The sequence below is a fragment of the Rutidosis leptorrhynchoides genome, chromosome 3, assembly GCF_046630445.1.
Source record: "Rutidosis leptorrhynchoides isolate AG116_Rl617_1_P2 chromosome 3, CSIRO_AGI_Rlap_v1, whole genome shotgun sequence".
In the NCBI taxonomy this organism is placed as follows: domain Eukaryota; kingdom Viridiplantae; phylum Streptophyta; class Magnoliopsida; order Asterales; family Asteraceae; genus Rutidosis; species Rutidosis leptorrhynchoides.
The window spans coordinates 438,568,070-438,591,561 of NC_092335.1; the positions used below are offsets into that span (position 1 = coordinate 438,568,070).

General features: G+C 32.8%; 1 protein-coding gene across 1 annotated transcript; it reads right to left on the reverse strand.

Moving 5' to 3' along the window:
* Positions 1-311: 311 nt before the first annotated feature.
* On the reverse strand, positions 312-2,467 carry LOC139897914 (1-aminocyclopropane-1-carboxylate oxidase 1). The gene is made up of 4 exons (XM_071880629.1): positions 2,308-2,467; positions 1,989-2,215; positions 1,214-1,547; positions 312-783 (listed from the first exon to the last, which is right to left on the reverse strand). The coding sequence occupies exons 1-4, from the start codon at positions 2,410-2,412 to the stop codon at positions 490-492; spliced, it is 960 nt and encodes a 319-aa protein (XP_071736730.1). The 5' UTR covers positions 2,413-2,467; the 3' UTR covers positions 312-489.
* Positions 2,468-23,492: the final 21,025 nt, after the last annotated feature.

Below are 23,492 nucleotides of genomic sequence, written 5' to 3' on the forward strand. Positions count from 1 at the left end.
TCGACCGAGTGTACACAGACACTCGACCGAGTGTGTCTGTGTTCACTATATATACGGGTTTAAACTTCTTTGATGAAGTTACTCGTCCCATTCACCCTAAGTCGTAGGTTTTCCTCTCCAGAGAACCCTAACACCATATACCACCGAAATATATCGTCTAGGAGTCGATCTAATCTAGGTTTTGCTCTAGGTTTGACCAATTCGATCCCAAAACGACCCATATCTCGGTTTAACCCTATTATAGTGTTTTCCGTCTCTAGTTTAGAGTCCAAGCGATCTTACTACACAGGTAAACAATTATACACGAGATGGTAATATAAATAATACAAGATTTAAATCTCAAAAAGCTATTAAAAAACTAGTACAACATTCTTTTGTCTATGCTATAATAACTAGTAAACACACTTTTCTAACTAGACCTTGTATAGATTCTCAGATCCCTTAAAGAGATGAAAAAGTATATAGTTTTTTATTATTTGAGACGCCTTTTTAAGCTGTTGCAACAGGACCGAGGCCGACATTATCTTCCACTGCCTTCATGGCTTCAAACCTTGGCTCTTTTGCCTGAAACTTTAAGCCTGCATATAGTTTCATGTAATCATCGAATACAAATTTTGGGTACGTTTGTTTTTTCTCTATTCGCTGCTTCTCCAATAATAGTGGTGCCGGATATATCACGGCATCGTTTCCCGGGTTGTAAAAAGATGCAATTGACATTCTTGTTCCATCAGTTTGAGCAATAACTCTGTGCATCACACTCTTGTATTTTCCATTAGTAATCACCTGCAATTTAATGAATAAACCACTCAGTTTTTCATGTTGAACACTTCTTAACTGTTATAAGGTAGCTAAATAGGCGGGTCAATGGGTTATTGATATATGATAACCATAATCTGAGTCAACTCTTTACCCAAAAAAAAAATCCGAGTCAACTAAGATCCTTAAAGATGTTTTTGAACTCGACTATTTTCAGTGGCGATTCTAGAATCGAAATTCAAAAGAGTCATGTACAATTTTTGTGGTACATGTGTATTTTTTTTCAAAGGTTGTCGAGAAAACCATGAAATTTCAAAACATAGGGTCGTATCACTAAATTTAATGGTGTCCTATTCTAATATTAGTATTACTTAAGTAGTGGTGTCACTAGACCCCACAATTTTAATAGTACCCTGACTATTTTACTTAATTTAGGTCGTGGTTGATGATTAATTACCTCAATTTGGTCACCAAGATTGATGACAATAGAATGACGCATGGGTGGGACATCGATCCATTCACCGTCTTTAAGAAGTTGGAGACCGCTAACTTTGTCGTCTTGGAAGAGCAAAATAATGCCGCCAGCATCGGTATGTGCTCTAAGACCCTTGATCAAGTCAGGGGTGGGGCATGGTGGGTAGTTGCTAACCTTGGTTCCAAAATTTGGACCCTTTGATCCATAAAATGCTTTCTTCAAGTAACCTTTCTCCAATCCAAGATTCTCACACAACAAATCCAAAAGCTCCTCTGCTAATTTCTCTAGTTTACCAGCAAAATCCTTCATTAACTCCCTGCATCAGCATCACAATAAACACATAAATCACTAAACTTCATGTTATTTGTTGCAAATGTTGTTATTAGAGGTAGTAAAATGGGCGGGGTGGGTGGGTTTTGTAAGAGTCAAAACATGTTCATGTCAAAGTCGACACTCATTTTACAGACACTCTTTTTATAAAGATAATAAATATACCCATTTGTAAGTAAATGGGTCAAATATATTTCAATATACATATATAGGCAAAACTATCCCATGTGGATTTGTAATTTGTAATGTAAAATTTTTGGATTATTTCATTTTACCCCGGTGGATTTTTTTCTCAAAAGTCTCCATATTTTAGCCCACAAAATTGCTACGCTTAAAAAAAAAAAAAAAAAAAAAATTTCGCCTCCTAAGGAAAAGATCGCTGGTTCCGCCACTGCATATATACGTGTATTATTAATCTCACATTTACCTGTATTCATCCTCAAGATCAGGGACTTCGGAGATGTTTGAGGTCGGAAGATGACGCAAGAAGAACGTACTCTCCCAATCAATATCGGTAACTTCCGCCTTCACACCTTCTAATGCTTTTGCTGCCACCATTTCTTTAAATCTTTGTTCCATACACTTCTTGTAATGATCCTTTGTCATTTTCTCCACTTTATCCAGTAGCTCATGTGATATCCCATGGTTCACCAACTAAACATATACATACATAAATATTATACAAAATTTAATAAATACATATTTGATAATATTCTCATTATCCATATGTTAACAAGATAACATACCTCAAAGAAACCCCAGTTTTCACAAGCATCATTAATCATCTCCATGGTAGCAGCTCTCTCTGCACCATTCAGTTTCTCCATGTTGATCAATGGGAAATTTGCCATTTTTTTCTGATGTTTTTTTTTAATGTGTAGTATTTGTGTATTTTTGTATTTGTGTATTTGTTATATAAAGTAGTTTTTGATTTTTGATTTTTGATGGTTAAGGAAGAATGATAGTGGTCATTTTTATAGGGAGATTTAAGGCATAAAAAAACAAACTGAGAATGAAGCAGGAAACTTCTTGAGACTATGGTCACAATATTGAGGTAAGAAAAAGTAAAATTGTTGACTCATGTGGGGTCTAAATTGTTGTTATATTACCATTACCATGTTGCTTCTAAATTGGTACAAAATATAGTCGTATGAGAATGATTTTTTTTTCTTGTCTTGGTAGGAATTTTGAGGACCATTTAGGCATATATAGATATAGATAGTAAAATTAAGGCTGCTAGAGATTTAAATCATATTTTTTTCATGTGGTTTTCCATATAAGAAATTGTTTTCTTCCAGGTTGAATAGAGTTATTAAAACATCTTACTATTGCTTTGTTTATTTGGTCAATTTGTATGATGGCTTTTCAGGGTGCTTATGAGAACATAAATCAATTTACTAAGGTTGTTTCCATCGCCGCGTCAATTAAACCCGTCAAAAGACATGGAATTCAATGTGTCACCTCTCTGACGCTCCTGACGCCTGTAACATGGCGTCACTAAAAAATTTGACGGGAAAAAAGGTGTGTCAAATATTTTTCAGCTAACCAAATTTCATCATTAATTTTTATATATTATTAATTGATATATTTTATACTCAACTACTAATAATATTTTACCACATTATCCACCGAAAATTTAACACTTAAATTTGACATTCTTCTTTAGGAAACTTTCATTTCTTGACCTTGCCACGTCATCAAAAAGTAAATCAATTGCCTTTGACGTCACAATCATCCTAAACTTTCACTTCTTGACCTTGCCACATCATCAAAAAGTAAATCAATTGTCTTTGACGTCACAATCGCGGTCAAGAATACTCTAAATGAGATGCCACCCTATTAGTTTCGAAAATGCAGATATAAATTTGAGTAATCTGATATTGTAAAGTGTAAATGTTGGAGCTCTTTGGATCTTCGAATCGATGTTCTAGCGAATCGTTGACGTTCAGGAATCGATTTAGTCGAATCGGATCGAAATAGATCGGATTAGATCGATGCCTAGAGTCGTTATTCGACTTGGTGGGTTTTAGGATGTTATAGGGTTGAGGGAAAAACCTCTGAGACTCACTTATATCATTAGCCACAAATGACTACATAAGCTCCCTTATATACTTGAGTGAGCCGATAGCCGATCGATTGGCCCAACAGGCGGTCGATTGTCTCTTATATATTTAACTTGTATGGATTGATACGAACTCGAGACTTTTATGCAACAACAGTAAACATGATTTTTTTTATCATGGCATATGATATATATTAAAGTGTAAATATGATCTTTTTATCACGGCATATGATTTTTTAAATTTCCTTCTGCCATATTAATAAGTAACATCTTTTTACCAAAGGTTAAGATATACTTCGTAGTACTACTCTATTATATATATAGGCACCTAGATTGATTTTACATAATTCATAGAAAAAATTATACGGATGACCAATCTAATTTTGCGATATTCACTCGAATGATTTGACTTGAACTTCGTTGAAAGTAATCTGAACACTCCAACTTTTGTTTTGGAAAGTTTTCATATTTCAGTTCTTCCAAAGTAAATAAGCACAAGTCCACACGACTCCACGCCACACATTCATGCCTATTTCACTTGCCGGAGACAATGGTTTACCAAGGAGAATACCAAACGAATTTGAATTTGGCACAACACCTTGATTCCACCAATTAAAGACAGGACACCACACATTAAATGAGTGATTACACAAGATTAAAATATGCTCCACCGTTTCAATATCGTTGTCACAAATTGGGCACCGTACACTATGTAGATCGATACCTTTTTTGTCAAGTTTAACCCGTATGATAATCCTTTTCTTTAACGCTTTCCACATGAACACTTCGAATTTTTTGGGAACCAATTTTTTTCTGATTGTTGCTTGTGATGTCGGAACCAACCTTGTACCTCATGAATGTGATTGTCAATTAACAAGGCTAGTTTTTTGACTGTGAATAGTCCATTCGAAGCTAGATCCCACGTCCATGAATCAGCACCATTCGACCTGAATTTGAACTCGGACTGCAGCTGCAGCAGACTTTGAAACTCAGACATGGTTCGCCATGTCGGTTTTCTGACCCAATTCCATGTGAAAGATTGAATCGACCCATCTACAGCTCATGTAATACGATCGGATATGGCTACATCAGCGCTGACTTCGAGGCGAACAAGTCTTGGAAACAGCTTGCAAAATCTATTAGAACCACACCAATGCTCACGCCAAAATGAGGAGGAGCTGCAGTCACAAATACTCTTTTTAGACGGGTAAATGAAGGGGATTTGTAACTCCTCAATGGTGTGACCTACACGAACAATATTACACCAGATACCCGAAGTCGGGATATGAGCAAGCCCATTACTCGACCGTAGGCAATCGTCAATTCCATAATTGCTTCGAATTATTCTATAGATAAGTGGGCTCGGTATTAAACCTCCACCACCATTTTTCTAAGAAGGCTAGATTTTTACCTTTAAGTGAACCAATGTTTAACCCCCGACCGTAAGAAGAAATTGTTTGATCCCATTTAACCCACGAAATTTTTGAACCCGATAAGTCCTCACCCCAAAAAAAAGAACGTCTCACTCTCTCAAGTAATTTAAGCACACAAGGCGGGGCACGGAAGACAGAGTAGTAATACAACGGAAGACTATTAAGGACCGACTTAATGAGAGTAAATCGTCCACCAAATGACAACCAGCGCATTTTCCAATCCGAAAGTCTTGCATTCACCTTTTTCATAACCGGTTCCCAATCACACATGTTTTTCATCTTTGCCCCGATAGGTAGACCGAGGTAAATAAAAGGGAATTTTCCCGCTAGGCACCCCAATCTAACCGCCAACGCTTCAACCTCCTCATTACTTACACCAACACCATATAGACAACTCTTTTGAAAATTTACTTTTTAGATGTGGAACACAATTAACCGATTAGCTCCAAGAGCATTGTGATCCTTTAATGAAAATAATTTAGCGGTTGTTGGTCAAAAGACTACCCGTGTAACATATGCAAATCACAGTGTGTCTACATTATAAAAATAAAAGAAGAATACAACTAGTAATCTAAAACAAACTACACGAACTAGTCGTGTAACTTTTTTCTAGTTTGTATGAGTTGTGTGATTTAGAATTACTTATAATTGATAAAGTTTTTTGGTATACTAAAACAACACATGAATATGTTACAGATGGTAAATTTCTGTATTTTACCATCTATTTTGATTCTTTATTAAAATTAAATCAGAATTCGCAAATATGCCTAAATCCTCTAATGATAATGAGAGAGAATATATTCATACTTATAAAGTATCGAAAAGTAAATATGTTCATCATTATCTGTTTTTGTTGGTGTGGAAAAGCATCATTATTACTTTTTTCATATTTTTATTCCTCATATATATAAATATAATTTGATCGTAGCATATGATGCCTATGAGTTTAAGGGAAAAAGATTACATTACATTACCGGGGACGACTCTACACCTTAGGGACTGCGGTCCTATGACTTCACTTGTGAGAAAGTTTTTTATACAATGTATCATTCAAATTGTACATTACACCGCTAAATTTGACTATATGACTTCATATATTTTTAAAATTTATACTTTTTCGGAAGTAAATAATCAGTAAAGTATTTTTCAAATATAATTAGCTTTGAAAATTTTTTTGAGACCCCATTAGACTTTTATCCTAAATTCGTGATTGTACATTAATATACGTATATTGGGCATGGGAATGAACAGTAACTCACGGATGACGCCATGCTGATACGTATAATGGGCATGGGGATGAACGGTAACTCACGAATGACGTCAGCGTGGCGTCATCTATTTTGTCTTTTTCCAAATTCTTTTTAATGCTGATACGTATATTGGGCATGGGAATGAATTGTAACTCACGAATGACGTCATGATGACGTTAGCGTGGCATCATCTATTTTGTCTTTTTTTAAAAAAAATTTTAACTTTTTTTTTGGGCCCAACGATGTGAGCCCTCCCGACCATTCGATATAGTCACCAAATGACCAATGCTCGCAGCCTATCATATTTATCCATTTCCATTCCAACATCATGTAGAATATGAGAACATTTTTTATGAATACGTTAAAAATATAACATGTTGTACAAGTTAACGTATAGTTACCCTTGGGATAAATAACCGGTGATTCATGCAAGTCACCAAACCCACAACGACAAACGATTTAGCTAAAGCAAGAACGATATATAAAAAGATGCATAAACGACATGGGTATTTAACGTGGTTATATCACAACTCCAAAACGCGGAGAAAGGTTACTCCACGGGCGCAAACCAGAGATTTTCTTATATTATTTTGCACACATTACAATGAGGCTAGGGGTTACAATTTATAGGAAGAGTTAAACTTGTCCACCAAGTTAAACTTGTTCTTCAAGCAAAAGACATTTCATAAATATCTATTACTTGTTCTATACTCCATTCCTACTAGAAGATTTAATTAAGGCAACAGAATCTCTACGACTTGGTCACCAAGTCAAGCTCCCTACGACTTGTTCACCAAGTCAAGCGCCTTGTTCATCAAGTCATGTCTTGTTCCTTTGATCAAATTCTTCACACCTTCAACAATCTCCCACTTGAAGACTTTGAGCAAACTCTTCACTACTCAACAATCTCCCACTTGAAGATTTTGAACAAACCCGAACATCAATGTGATAACCCGTAAATTTTCGACTAAATTTAAACCTAATCTTTATATGATTTCGACACGTTAAGTATAGTCTGTCATCCTAAATATCAAAATTCTTAAACTATTTTCACAAATTCAATTACCTTTCAACTATTTCTCGACGATTCACGAACAATAGTATATGATTATATGTGTATGTGTATATAATAACTTGCAAAACATTAAATTAATTGTTATACTATTATTATTATTATTATTATTATTATTATTATTATTATTATTATTATTATTATTATTATTATTATTATTATTACTTTCTATATTATTATTAATATTAATACCAGTGTTATTAATATTACTATATATAATATAAAAATATGAAATTTGACATATTTAATTTATTATAATTACTAATATTATTGTTATCATTATTAATATCATAATTAGTAGTAAAATTATAATTTTATTTATTATCATGATTATTATAATTATACTAAACACTATCTTTTATTATTAATACCATTATATTTACCGTTATTCTTATTATAATTAGTAGTATTAATAATATTAAAAGTATTATTATTATTCTAAAAAAAAATTATTATTGATATCATTTAAAATAATGTTATTAGTATTATAATTATTAGTATTTATTATTAATATTATTATTATTATTAAATTATAAAAAAAATAAAAAAATACCTAATACCTAAATTAGGTTATCAGATTTATATATTTTTTATTTATTCTTCGTGATCTGTTTTACATTTTTAAAACTAGTTCTGTGCTTGATGAATCGACTCCCATTCTGCTTATTATTTTTTTTTATCTCAATCGTGAATATGTGGACACTAATCACCAGCTTGAAATTAATCAATATATATTGTATACTGCAATTGAGGGAATTAAAACAGAAACGAAAGATATCCTCTGTTCTTAAATTCGTTTTAGCCAAAACCCCATTACGAATCATATTTCAAAATCTATTAATGTAGTATTGTTAGGAATCATTCACTCAATCTATCTGCAAAGTTTCATGATCTAATTCTTCATATTGATCTCTAATTTTCGAGTCAAACCTTAAATTTCAAAAAGTCAAAACTCGTGTTCATCAGGAAATTCGTAACCATGTTGAAATTTTTAGATCAATCAAAGGTTTAGAAAGTTTTTAGGTACGATTTAAAATCTTTTTCATGTAGAAAGTTTCCTTTAAAACGATTTCAAATTTGATTTTGGATCTTGAGTTTATATATTTTTTTTTCGAACAGCAGCAGGTTCTCAAAACATATATATATATATATATATATATATATATATATATATATATATATATATATATATATATTCTTTTTTTTGCTGTTTGAAGTCTGTTGAACAAACGTATCTATATTAGGACGATTACAATTAAGTTTTAAACATGAATTCGATGGGTGAAATGAGTTCTCTGGTCGACTTAGTTATGAAGAAGAAAGGGAAACAGAATAGAAAAGGTTAAATAAAATTAGGAAGGGTTATAATCAGGAAAAACAGAAATGACGAGATGGTTTGGGGTGTTAGCGGGTTAGCAAGAGGTCTCAGGTTCGAGTCCTGGTCGTGGCATTTTTTTTAGGAAGCTTTTTGAGGTAGTTTTATTATTATTATTATTATTATTATTATTATTATTATTATTATTATTATTATTATTATTATTATTATTATTATTATTATTATTATTATTATTATTATTATTATTATTAAGTTACTACTATTATTATCATAATATTATCATTAAGTATTATAATTATTAATATTATTATTACATATAACAAATTATTGATTTTTACTAATTATATTAAAATACATTAATTATTCTAAATATATATACAAAATAAGATATAAATTATAAATAAAATATATATACTTTAATTAAGATTTAGTATAAATTTTATATATATAACTACACACTAATATATAAATAATTTATATAGTTAATGAATAGAATTATTTGAATTCTATGTGTTAATATATAAACTTGATATAGGTTTGTGAATCCGAGGTCAACTCTGCACTTGTTCAGTGCCATCCTATGCATATTTACTACAAACTATCGTATCGTGAGTTTCATTTGCTCCCTTTTTATCTATATTTTTGGGCTGAGAATACATGTACTATTTTTATAACTGATAGACACAAGTACAAACTATTATGCGACTAACCTGAGTACTTTTATTGTGTTCATTTGAAACATGCAAAACCCTGCTTTGTAATATCATTAATTGCTAGATAATGAAGAGGCAAACGGAATTATTATAAATAACGCTATTGGGAGTAACGTCCCGCACTGTTGACCTCAGGTCAATTGGTGGTATAATAATGATCTCGACAATTACATATGTATTGTCTCGGGGTAAAATCGTTTAGTTTTGATATTATACGCTTATGGCATACTTTTGATATACATGATATATCGTCTTTTATTAAATCTTGTGATCTATTACTGAAATCATTATTTATGACAAACCTATGAACTCACTCAACCTCGTGTTGACTTTTTAAAGCATGTTTATTCTCATGTACTTAAATATTGCTTCCGCTGTATATCTGCTGCTTTGATGATGATTGCTTGCTATGCTTGGAGTCTTCATTACATATCATATCAATTAAAGACATTTAATGCTCTAAATATAATGTAATCTATTTATCTTCCGCTGCAAAACTCAATAAAACGTCTCATATAGAGTCGTTCTCGTTTATACAACTGTGATTTGATATAATTAGTCACAAATACCCCAGACCCTATTTGGGGGTGTGACAGATTGGTATCAGAGCAGTTTGTTGTAGAGAACCAGGATTGCATTTTATGTGTGCCTTATACAATTAGGTACCTTAGCAATGTAGGACTACAACATTCCTTGACCATAGTGCCTTTAATTGTTGCCTTTAATTGTTAAATGCTACACTATACATTAGAAACTTTACTTATTAAATTCTTTAATCTTTCTTAGAATGCCAAGCCAATCTAAGAACTCTGCTCACTTTCCTAAGTACTCTCTAATTACTCCACCACATTCAAATGCGACACCTGTTAATTCCGCTGACTCTGACTCTAATCACTCACTGGTATATAAACCAACGAGTTCTTCTGAATGGGATGCTATTCAAAGCCTTCCTAACTACAATGGTGACTTCTCAGGCTACGAGCCCGAAGAAGAGCCAATTTAGGAATCATCTGAAAACTTATCTCTGAAGAGAAAGCAAACTGAAACCGCTACTGCTGATGAAGCAGGTCCATCAAAAAGGGCTAGCTCACCATTTCGTGAAAACATCGCTCAGATAGAGGCGCGTCTAAATAACCTAGAGAAAGAAAACAAAATCTTGAAAGAGATCATCATAGAATCCTTCGGAACTCAAACCGAAAAGCTAGAAGAACTTGTAAAGTATAACACAGAAAAAGTGATGGATAAAGTGATGAAAGTGAAGGCTGATGAAGAACAAGTACCAGGTGGGGTAAACAGTCCATGGTTTATCTCGAAAATGACATGAAAGCTATGATGGAGAACGAGAAGGGTCGTGTCACCAGTCTTTTTGCTATGATAGACTATCACCACAACGTTCTCAGTGGCAGGGTCGACAACTTTTACGACAACCTCGAGTACCTTCACGACAAGCAAAAGGCTAAAAATGACAAGTTTGAGAAACTCATGGAAGAGGTCAAGAAGCTTCTAAGTGACATGAAGAGGAGCTCCGATCCTAAGTAGGATATCTTAGCCTACTAGGAAATCCATGTTTTCTATTTTCATTATTAGTTCTGGCTTTAAGATTTCCTTTCTTGTAAGGGCTTTTTCCCTAAGTACTTTCTTTTTCAGTGTAATAAAGAGGTTTACCTCTACTCGTTTAATAATAAAGTTGAGTATGTTTATTTAAAATAAGTCGTCTTAACTCATTGCAACTTTCTATGTGAACATACTTGTTTACTCGCCTCACAGTATTGAATAAACCTTTATAACTTATTCATAAACTCAACCTATCTGTGTTATTGAAGATAAAGGTTCGTCCACAAGCTCCTGCTGCTACTCCAAACATTCACGTACCTATATGCCTTATGCCTTTATACATCGGTTTGTGAACCGGAAAATGTCATTGAGTTATCAAGAATCTCAAAGACATCATAATGTCATCACTATTCATATTCATTACTTTCAAAATCTTTACTTTCTCGTTATTTTTGATCATTGAATTTTCTTGACGAGTGGCGTCTACGAAACTCTAGAATGAAAGGGTTTGGATTACTGATTTAAATTATCCTATAGCTCAAGCCCCTAGACCTGAATAGGCCACTACGAATTGAAAGTCTTTAATCAAAAGTATATCTATCAATCCTTGTTGAAAATCATTTGCTTAATAATTAAAGTCTCGACACGCCATACTGCGATTATTGCATAGATGATGTACAGACAAAATCATATCTTATCCTATCTATCTCCATAAACTTTGTCAAACACTTTCCCTAAATTTCCTCCGCAAATTACGGAATCTTTCTGCTATATATACGTATTCGAGGATACGAAGATATCATTCAGTATTCAACACTCATCTAATATCAAAAACCCTTATTCCGATCACATCACATGGATTCCTCGAGTTCCTCAAGCTCCACACACAGCGTAACCGGAACGAACGAACCAATCAGTCATCACAAATTCTGGATGGATTGGGGATGGGTTCGTAGCCGACTTAATCAATGGAGGCAAGTAGAAGGAGATCCCTTCCATCAACCAAATTTTCCTATTGGCGAAGAACCTGAAGCGCTTACCGGTGAACCCGTTCGGAACACCATTTTCACCCTCATTTCCAGAGTATCCCGTCACGATTATATAATATCTAAGATTCTAGATCTTATTCATCCGCTAGTTCCAACCACCCATCATCCCGGAATAATGGAAGAAGTCAACGAGCTTCGCGCTCGAATAACGGCTTTGGAGAATATGGTGCGAAATCTACAAACACTATAAGCACCAGCAGTACCATCAATCAGCAACAACATCAACACCATCAGCTTCATCAACAACAACATCCGCATCACAAGCCTCAACATCACAATCTATATCAACATCATATGTACCATATACACCAAGGTATATCAACAACAATAACGATGAAGCATTGATTTATAACTTTATTAAAGAAATATTCCGCGACGATTATGTAATCTCTAAAGTTTTAGAGATTATTTATCCTCGTTTCAACCGTAAATCAAATGAGTTTAATATTTTATTAACTCATTAAATCTATGATTACGTCTGAAGGAAAATATATATGTACGTATATTTTCATAAAGATTGTAATTAAAAATTCTTTTGTACAAACTGTTGATTGTGAAAATATTTTAACGGGTAGGTAATACCCGAGAAATATTTATATCTCACATTAATATGTTACATTGTACATTCTTCAATTCCGATTCAATAGTCAGTAACTATCTGTAACGACCCGGATTTTTCCGATCGTTTTATACTTATGAGATTAATATTTACATAAAATAAACCTTACCAACATGATAAGCAATCCAAACTGTTGAGACTTATGTTTTTGAAAAGAGTTTCACACAACGTTTGACCGTCCAATTTGACCGATGATATCACGAACTATATAACACACGATAATTATACGATTATGTATATGTACATATCTATACATATTTAACATGATTTAAGGATGGTTTAACATTTCATTGTGAACTAACAAAAATGAGTTATAAGTATACTTTGAGACCACTAACTTAAGTTTTCAAAACGATAACTATATGTAACATTCTTTGACATATATACTTACAATATATAATGTGTTGGTGATCTATGTCACCAATATGATTTAAGTGTAATGGGATTAATTTGTAACCAAAATAATCTTGATAAATATCAAACAAGTTTGGGGAAGTGTGAAGTGCACACTTGTTTGAACTTATCTTGATTATGACGGGGGTTCGGGGGCAGCGCCCCCGATAAGCGGGGTCCAAGGGGTGGCAACCCCTGGCGGGGTCCAAGGGGCAGAGCCCCTGGCTGGGGTCAAGCTGTCAGGTCAGCTTGGAAATTTTTTTTTGGGCTAACATTGCTTTATTAAAAATGTCTTAAAATTTTATTTTGGCCCGGTTTGACCCAAAAATAAAAGCCCAGTTTTGAGCCTCTTTTACAGTTATAAACCCGTCCATATTTGAATTCTCGTTCCGATTCCTCAAAATTTCTACAAGTATATCTAGGGTATATGTATCCGTATCATACCCAGCTTCTATACGTATTTACTATTGGTATATACCAACAATAAACTTCAATGATCAGCCACTAGACATGATGTTACATGTGGGAACCAGCCATTTAACCTCATGTGTGACTTTTGTGCAAGAAAACAAACTAAATCTCCTATATATCCATCCCATAATCATGCTATTTTGCACACACACACATACAATTTCATTTCCAATTTTCTTTCAAGTTAATTCACTCCCCAATCTCTCTTCATTTACCTACTCAAGAACGTATCAATATAGTCATCCGATTTCAAGGAGATTACTTCCAATCTTTCAATCCCACTCCACCACTCTTTTGATTCCAAGATTTTTCTTACCTTTTCCAGTAGCTTTGTCCAAGTAACTTGAGGTAGTAACCTTATTCATAACCTTATTCGATTCATATTTATATAGCTATCTTATTTTGTGTTATAAAATTTTAACAACAAGAACATAGTTTGAGTGATTTCAAACTTGTTCGCAAACTAAATAGATCCTTCTAATTTGATTTTTAAAAACACTTCAAGACCTGTAATATATCATATTATGACAAAATCGGATTAATCATATCTTGGCAAATTAACATAATATTTAATATATATTTACTTATGATTTGATTTTATATATTTCAGGACCACCCGTAAACAACACGAGAAGATTAATCATAAGACCTCATGATTGTACGCAACACATCATTTGACAACACGGTACTTTATGTACGTAACACGTCATTTGACAACATGGTACCATGGGTCAAGATTAATTCCGATCAATACGAATACGATGGGGTCTTTATTTATTTTATTTAAGCAACTAATTGTGGACCACTAACATCGGACTGCTAACTACGGACTAAGAAAATATTAAAAGTATTAAAAGTATATATGTATATATATATATATATATATATATATATATATATATATATATATATATATATATATATATATATATATATATATATATATATGTAACGATTACTTGAAAAAAAAATATGTTGATATATTATATATATGGTTAGGTTCGTGATATCTATCGGAGACCAAGTCGAGTTAAATACCTTCAAGACAAAAGTGAGTATATAGTCCCACTTTTAAACTCTAAATATTTCGGGATGAGAATACATGCATTTTATGATTTACGTTATGGACACAAGTGATTAAAAATATATATTCTACGCTGAGTTGTACCACTGGCATACTTCCCTGTAACTTGGTAATTACTATTTACATGAGGTATTGTAAACGCGAATCCTGTTGATAGATCTATCGGGCCTGACAACCCCAACCGGACTGGACGACCAGTATTCAACGGTTGCACAGTACTTCGTTTCGGTGACTACACTTGGTACGGTGTAGTAAGATTTCATAATAAAGGGAATATGCGACGTTGATTAAATGTTAAGTATGGTTATCAAGTGCTCAACAACTTAGAATATTTTTATTAAAACATTTATATATGAAATCTTGTGGTCTATATTCATAACGCTGCCGGCATTAAACCTATATCTCACCAACTTTATGTTGACATTTTAAGCATGTTTATTCTCAGGTGATAACTAAAAGCTTCCGCTGCAACTTGTTGAATTTAAGCAAGATCTTGAGTATGCATATTTGTGTCAAAAATAAAACTGCATATCGGAGGATTTGTAATGTAAAATATGTTAGAGGTCGTATTGTTATTATCACATGTAAAGTTTGTAAGTCTAAGATTATCGCTAAACGATAATCATTATTAAGTTGTTTAAACCTTGTATTTGTAATAAAAGCTATGGTTTGTATTGTAAAAACGAATGCAGTTTTTGAAAAATGTCGCATATAGAGGTCAATACCTCGCGATGAAATCATATGTTATTGTATTCGTCCTTATGGTTAAGGTCGGGTTATGACACTATCCTACTTACGTTCACAAGATATATGTATTCGTTCACTAAAGAACAACCACTACATATTTTGACATATCAGAATCCAATTAAAGCTCTAGCAAGTGTTATCTTCCTAAAGATCACTACATTCCTGAATTATGTTCATTCGCATTCTGTGATGAATTATCACATCAAACCACCGAAATTATCATTTACGACATTTCTTCGACAACCATTAGATCCGTTGACAGTTACATCATGCGTTCAACGCTCAAAAATCAAAATTCTTGAAAACACCTTAGAACTATAACCAATGATTCAGATTCGTTAACCTTAAGAATGCTAATGAAGCAGCAAAGGCCGTAGATGGTCTTAATGACTAGAAGGTTGATAATCAAGAATTGTGTGTTGGAAAAGCTCAAAAGTAAATTTGGAACTGAAAAACGGATTGAGCTAACCATGAAGGAGACCAAGGACAAATACAAGGACCAAACCCTATATTCAAAAAATCAAGGTAATTCTGGATCCGATGAAATCTTTAGAGAATATCTTGTTCCGAAGTCATGTTAAAAGCTTGCGGAAAATTTTTCTTCATCAACTTTCGAACTTAGAAATTTCAAAATATCATCATAAATATCTTCGATATTTCTGAAGATATTTTCATAAATATTCTCGTCCAAAATTATATACCTCTTCGTGCTATCTGTATTACATTATATTGGAAACTTCTGTAAAACCTAAGTATAAATTATGAATGAATTCTGGAGAAGTGTTGGGAATTGAAGCATGAGTTAGTATAATATAATGACGTCAGACCAACGTGATTATATTACAGTAAGTCATGCTAAATTTTTAATGGAAGATGATGATTCATAGACTTTATAAATCATCATTTGCCATGTTACACGACTCTTACATTCTACAAAATCTCTAAACATATCAAGAACATATATTCTTGATTGTTCTTTCCTCAGTAATTCTAGTAATTTAACAAATCTAATCATGATACTACATTTCTTTCTACTTAGAACAGTAGGTTCATTTGAAACTTCATACATACAAATTCTGGACCATTATTTGCTTTACAAAAGCATGAAGCTCCGACATATAAGGGAAAATATAAGCCCGATAACAACACCGAAATCACAAACCGTGTATATCAATGCGTATAGCAATATAAAGACACGTGAGAACTAAAAACACTATAAATCCAAGAGCATAGTAGAAGTAAACTGACTCTTCTGGCGACAGATGAAAAAGAAGCACGATAGATATAAAAGTCAGGACTATATCCAGGATTAAAACTGGATTAAGCATTTCCTTAATCTTTTGGAAGTATGAATTGAGGAAAGAAAGTATAGAAGTGGTGAAGATAATGAAACAGAAGAAGCTAATTTATAGCAAAATTTCAGGCACAACAATCGAGGCTATTCACCGCAATTAATCAAAGAAAATCTCAAATTCCTTAATTATCGGAGAATCACATCTTATAAAGATTATAAATATTTTCTTTAATTCCTTGAATTCCAGAAATCAATCGTGACTACGTCAAAAGTTAAAGCAAACATTTAATTTACTCATCCCACTATTTTATGATAGCTTCGTTTATACTCTTCCTGTAATCGAACTGTTTTATCAATATTACTTATTGATGATAAAACTCTAATTTACAACTCGTATTCATCATGAAAACATATTTATCATCAACCATGACGATCTCAATCAAATTTCGGGACGAAATTTCTTTAACGGGTAGGTACTGTGATAACCTGTAAATTTCCGACTAAATTTAAACCTAATCTTTATATGATTTCGACACATTAAGTATAGTCTGTCATCCTAAATATCAAAATTTTTAAACTATTTTCACAAATTCAATTACCTTTCAACTATTTCTCGACGATTCATGAACAATAGTATATGATTATATGTGTATGTGTATATAATAACTTGCAAAAAATTAAATTAATTGTTATACTAATATTATTATTATTATTATTACTTTATTTATTATTATTAAAATAAATATTAAAACAATTATTATTACTTATTACTTTCTATATTATTATTAATATTAATACCAGTGTTATTAATATTACTATATATAATATAAAAATATGAAATTTGATATATTTAATTTATTATAATTACTAATATTATTGTTATCATTATTAATATCATAATTAGTAGTAAAATTATAATTTTATTTATTATCATGATTATTATAATTATACTAAACACTATCTTTTATTATTAATACCATTATATTTACCATTATTCTTATTATAATTAGTAGTATTAATAATATTAAAAGTATTATTATTATTCTAAAAAAATTATTATTGATATCATTTAAAATAATATTATTAGTATTATAATTATTAATATTTATTATTAATATTATTATTATTAAATTAAAAAAAAATGCCTAACACCTAAATTAGGTTATCAGATTTATATATATTTTTTATTTATTCTTCGTGACCTGCTTTACATTTTTAAAACTAGTTATATGCTTGATGAATCGACTCTCATTCTGCTTATTTTTTTTTATCTCAATCGTGAATATGTCGACACTAATCACCAGCTTGAAATTAATCAATATATATTGTATACTGCAATTGAGGGAATTATAACATAAACGAAAGATATCCTCGGTTCTTAAATTCGTTTTAGCCAAAACCCGATTACGAATCATATTTCAAAATCTATTAATGTAGTATTATTAGGAATCATTCACTCAATCTATCTGCAAAGTTTCACGATTAAATTCTTCATATTGATCTCTAATTTTCGAGTCAAACCTTAAATTTCAAAAAGTCAAAACTCGTGTTCATCAGGAAATTCGTAACCATCTTGAAATTTTTGGATCAATCAAAGGTTTAGAAAGTTTTTAGGTACAATTTAAAATCTTTTTCATGTAGAAAGTTTCCTTTAAAACAATTTCAAATTTGATTTTGGATCTTGAGTTTATATTTTTTTTTTCGAACAGCAGCAGGTTCTCAAAACATATATATATATATATATATATATATATATATATATATATATTACTGTTTGAAGTCTGTTGAACAAAAGTATCTATATTAGGACGATTACAATTAGGTTTTAAACATGAATTCGATGGTTGAAATGAGTTCTCTGGTCGACTGAGTTATGAAGAAGAAAGGGAAACAGAATAGAAAAGGTTAAATAAAATTAGGAAGGGTTATAATCAGGAAAAACAGAAATGGCGAGATGGTTTGGGGTGTTAGCGGGTTAGCAAGAGGTCTCGGGTTCGAGTCCTGGTCGTGGCATTTTTTTTAGGAAGCTTTTTGAGGTAGTTTTCTTATTATTATTATTATTATTATTATTATTATTATTATTATTATTATTATTATTATTATTATTATTATTATTGTTGTTGTTGTTGTTGTTGTTGTTGTTGTTGTTATTATTATTATTATTATTATTATTATTATTATTATTATTATTAAGTTACTATTATTATTATCATAATATTATCATTAAGTATTATAATTATTAATATTATTATTACATATAACAAATTATTGATTTTTACTAATTATATTAAAATACATTAATTATTTTAAATATATATACAAAATAAGATATAAATTATAAATAAAATATATATACTTTAATTAAGATTTAGTATAAATTTTATATATATAACTACACACTAATATATAAATAATTTATAAAGTTAATGAATAGAATTATTTGAATTCTATGTGTTAATATATAAACTTGATATAGGTTCGTGAATTCGAGGTCAACTCTGCACTTGTTCAGTGCCATCCTATGCATATTTACTACAAACTATCGTATCGTATCGTGAGTTTCATTTGCTCCCTTTTTATCTATATTTTTGGGCTGAGAATACATGTACTATTTTTATAACTGATAGACACAAGTATAAACTATTATGCGACCAACATGAGTACTTTTATTGTGTTCATTTGAAACATGCAAAACCCTGCTTTGTAATATCATTAATTGCTAGATAATGAAGAGGCAAACGAAAATTATTATAAATAGCGCTATTGGGAGTAACGTCCCGTACGGTTAACCTCAGGTCAATTGGTGGTATAATAATGATCTCGACAATTACATATGTATTGTCTCGGGGTAAAATCGTTTAGTTTTGATATTATACGCTCATGGCATACTTTTGATATACATGATATATCATCTTTTATTAAATCTTGTGATCTATTACTGAAATAATTATTTATGACAACCCTATGAACTCACTCAACCTCGTGTTGACATTTTAAAGCATGTTTATTCTCAGGTACTTAAATATTGCTTCCGCTGTATATCTGCTGCTTTGATGATGATTTCTTTCCATGCTTGGAGTCTTCATTACATATCACATCAATTAAAGACATTTAATGCTCTAAATACAATGTAATCTATTTATCTTCCGCTGCAAAACTCAATAAAACGTCTCATATAGAGTCGTTCTCGTTTATACAACTGTGATTTGATATAATTAGTCACAAATACCCCAGACCCTATTTGGGGGTGTGACAATCAATCTCCATTCCATCCAAGAAAGTCAAACCACCATTATACCGCCAAACTCCATTTGGAACACGCATACTCATCACATACGTCGAACGAGTAAACTTTCGATACAAGGTCTTCAACACTACTTGTCGGAACTAGAAACCAATAACCGCATCAACTGTCAATGTTGTTCAAACGCCCATAGCAACTCCCGATCTCCTCTCAGCTACGACTTTTGATACCGCCGGAATCAAACATCCGAGTCACGCCGATCTTCCACACTAGAGGGAAGGAAGTCTTTCGACACCAAAACCGCTAAGCTTCAACCCGATCTCCAGTTACTAACATGGTCCATCTCGGTTTCTTGCACCACCATCTTCTTACACAAGAAGATCAATTGAAGTATGCGAAACTTCAATGACAGGATTCTTTCATGAGACAACATCTCCTCACCCATCGCTCAAGACACGTCCAATCCCATCAAACCTGTGTCAACGATTACTCGTACAGAATTTCACCGTCTATCTATGATTTTCCTTCCCAGCAATCAGAAAATCCAACAGACGCCCTCGTAGACTCTTCATCAAGGCTCCAGTGAGAACATAAAACCTTAAAATCTACACCTTTGAACTTTTACCGCTTTCGTGATAGTACACTGACCTCCTCATAGCTATGAATTTCACAAACCTCATCTTCTCATCCCAAGCACGCTCCCACTGTATGAGTAAGAAATAAAACCGCGGCTATCCGAGAAGAATCTGGTTCGTTCCATCGGTCAGTTGCAAATCTCTTTGCCATTCGAGGGTATATTGCAGCATCCCAGTAGCCTAGTGTCATACGCACTAATCTTGTGAGGACTGGAGACCCACATTGCATAAACGTCTCCATAACTCCCATTAGTCGTCAAACTCCCATTAGCTCGGTACTTTCGTCGGTTACCAAACAACCATGAGTTCCCGACACCCTCTAGAAAGCTCAAGTTTCAGGACTTACAAGATTATCCACTTCTACCATCACCTAAAGATTCCTAATTGGTTACCCCGAAGAAAACCGCTTGCTTTGTTGAACAAACCATCAACCAAACCCGAGCCAAAGTCGAACGCGTCCTTTCTGACAACTTCAAACCAATTTCTTTAGTGAGAGAAGCTCTAACCCTACCCACATACTCCAAAATACTATGAAATATTCGACCTAGTACATTGTTTAACCCGTTCAATAATCTGATGTTAGACTTTGGCTTGCAGTCCATCAAACCTCCCCTCAAAACCTAAGTTCAACTAGGCCTTTCCTCCAATGATAATCCAGATCTAACCTAATTTAGTATCTATCGCAACCTCGGAACACAACCTGACTGGGACCACATCAAGTCTACTTATGTTACATGGCTCCAAGATCAACTCATCCATTGAGGGTGCGTAACCACGTGTGCCAAGTATGGGGTGCACCAATCGTCGACATGCTGCAAATGTCACGTTGCGCTATCCACACATCCAGTCTACAACCTGCAAGTATCCAAACTTCTTGATAACTCACATCGTCGATTTCCAAATGATTGTCCCTACTGTTTGCTACCTTACCGCCCAAACCTGATAGAAACCACCTCTTTACCACACATATGTTTCTTCCCCATATCCGATGTATGACTATTGTTTGCACTATAACAAACCTCCCCTCAAACCCAAATCCGTATGGGCCTCCCTTCCAACGATAGTTCGGACCCAACCTTTACCGCCATCAAACGGAACTCTCAAACTGTCTATGTGCGAACCAGTGAGATTTCGATACAAGACTTCAGGATCAACTCAACGTCACCAAGGGAACACACGCACGCTGAGAGGTGCGCCCACAATGCCGTCCATTACATCCGAAATATATTTTGGCTCCCGTAACAAACATACATCTCTAAAAATCCAGCCATTATCACCCGAAGTTTCGCAAAACAATTCATCTCGCCACTCGCAACATCAAAATCCGGAACTCTCTCATAAAACTGCCGCAACTTAAAAAATCGTATCTCAAGATCTAACGGTCCGATCATCACTAAAATTTTACCATTCTTAGAACAATACTTCTGGAACCTACAATCCATGTTTCACGTCGATCCAATGGTATACGAAGCCTCTATGATTTCTCTCTCACTGCAGCTACAAACCCGAACCACTGACACTTCGAAAAAACATAAATCCAGATCTAACGGTCTGATCACTGTCAAATTTTGACCACGACTAGATCTATACCTCTTTTACTTATAGTAAAATTTTTAAGGCGATCCGACTGTTAACGAACCCGTAATGATTTTTCTTCTCTCACAGCTTTGTAATTTAACATTGAACAAAAGCATTCGAAAAATCATATCTTGAAATCTAACGGTCCGATCCTCCTCAAAATTTTACGGCCACTAGACCTATGTATCTAGCACCTTCGATAAAATTTCAAATCGATCCAATGATTAACGATCATGTTACGATTTTTATCCTCCATCTGCATAGTAGAATTCGAATTTTGAAAGTTCATCATTCCCTCGAATGGGACCGCAAGGAATGAAAACTTAGATCCGATACCCGGATCTTCCCGAAAATCTCTCAGCAACAAGACCCATCGATCCGATCATCGACCCCGTTGACTGATCCCAGGATCATGATACATGTTGCATCACATCATATACCCGCCGTTCGTTCACCATACTTTCTGATAATGCTAAAAACGAACATATATTTCGTAGCATTATTCCTCAAGAAAGACAAGCTTTTAGTTGCAATTGTTCTATTTACAAGTGATATTCGTTTAAATAATAAAAGGTGAAGACAAAAGACAGATTCGACGAATTGAAGATACAAACGACCAAAAAGCTCAAAAGTACAAAGTACAATCAAAGAGGTTCCAATTATTGATAAGAAACGTCTCGAAATTACAAGAGTACAAGATTCAAAACGCAAAGTACAAGATATTAAATTATACGAAAGGACGTTCGAAAATCCGGAACCGGGACCAGAGTCAACTCTCAATGCTCGACGCAACGGACTAAAAATTACAAGTTAACTATGTATATAAATATAATATAATATATAATTAATTATATAAATTATATATATATTATATTTATATATTAAAACCGTCGGCAGACTAGGTTCCAAACTTGTGTGAGCTGGGTTTACGAACTCCGCGACTTGCGGAGTTTGTAGTGGAAAAATGCCGCAACTCGCGGAGAGACCCTGGACAAAAATGCCTATAAAAGCTAACGCATTTTGATCGTTTTCTATATCTTTTTTCTTCTTCTCTCATAAAACGTAATATATATATATATATATATATATATATATATATATATATATATATATATATATATATATATATTATAATTTTAATTTTAATTTTAATTCTAATAATAAGGGTATGTTAGCGAATGTTGTAAGGGTGTAAGTCGAAATTCTGTCCGTATAACGCTACGCTATTTTTAATCATTGTAAGTTATGTTCAACCTTTTTACATTAATGACTCGTAGCTAAGTTATTATTATGCTTATTTAATCCAAAGTAATCATGATGTTGGGTTAATTATTAAAATTGGGTAATTGGGCTTTGTACCATAATTGGGGTTTGGACAAAAGAACGACACTTGTGGA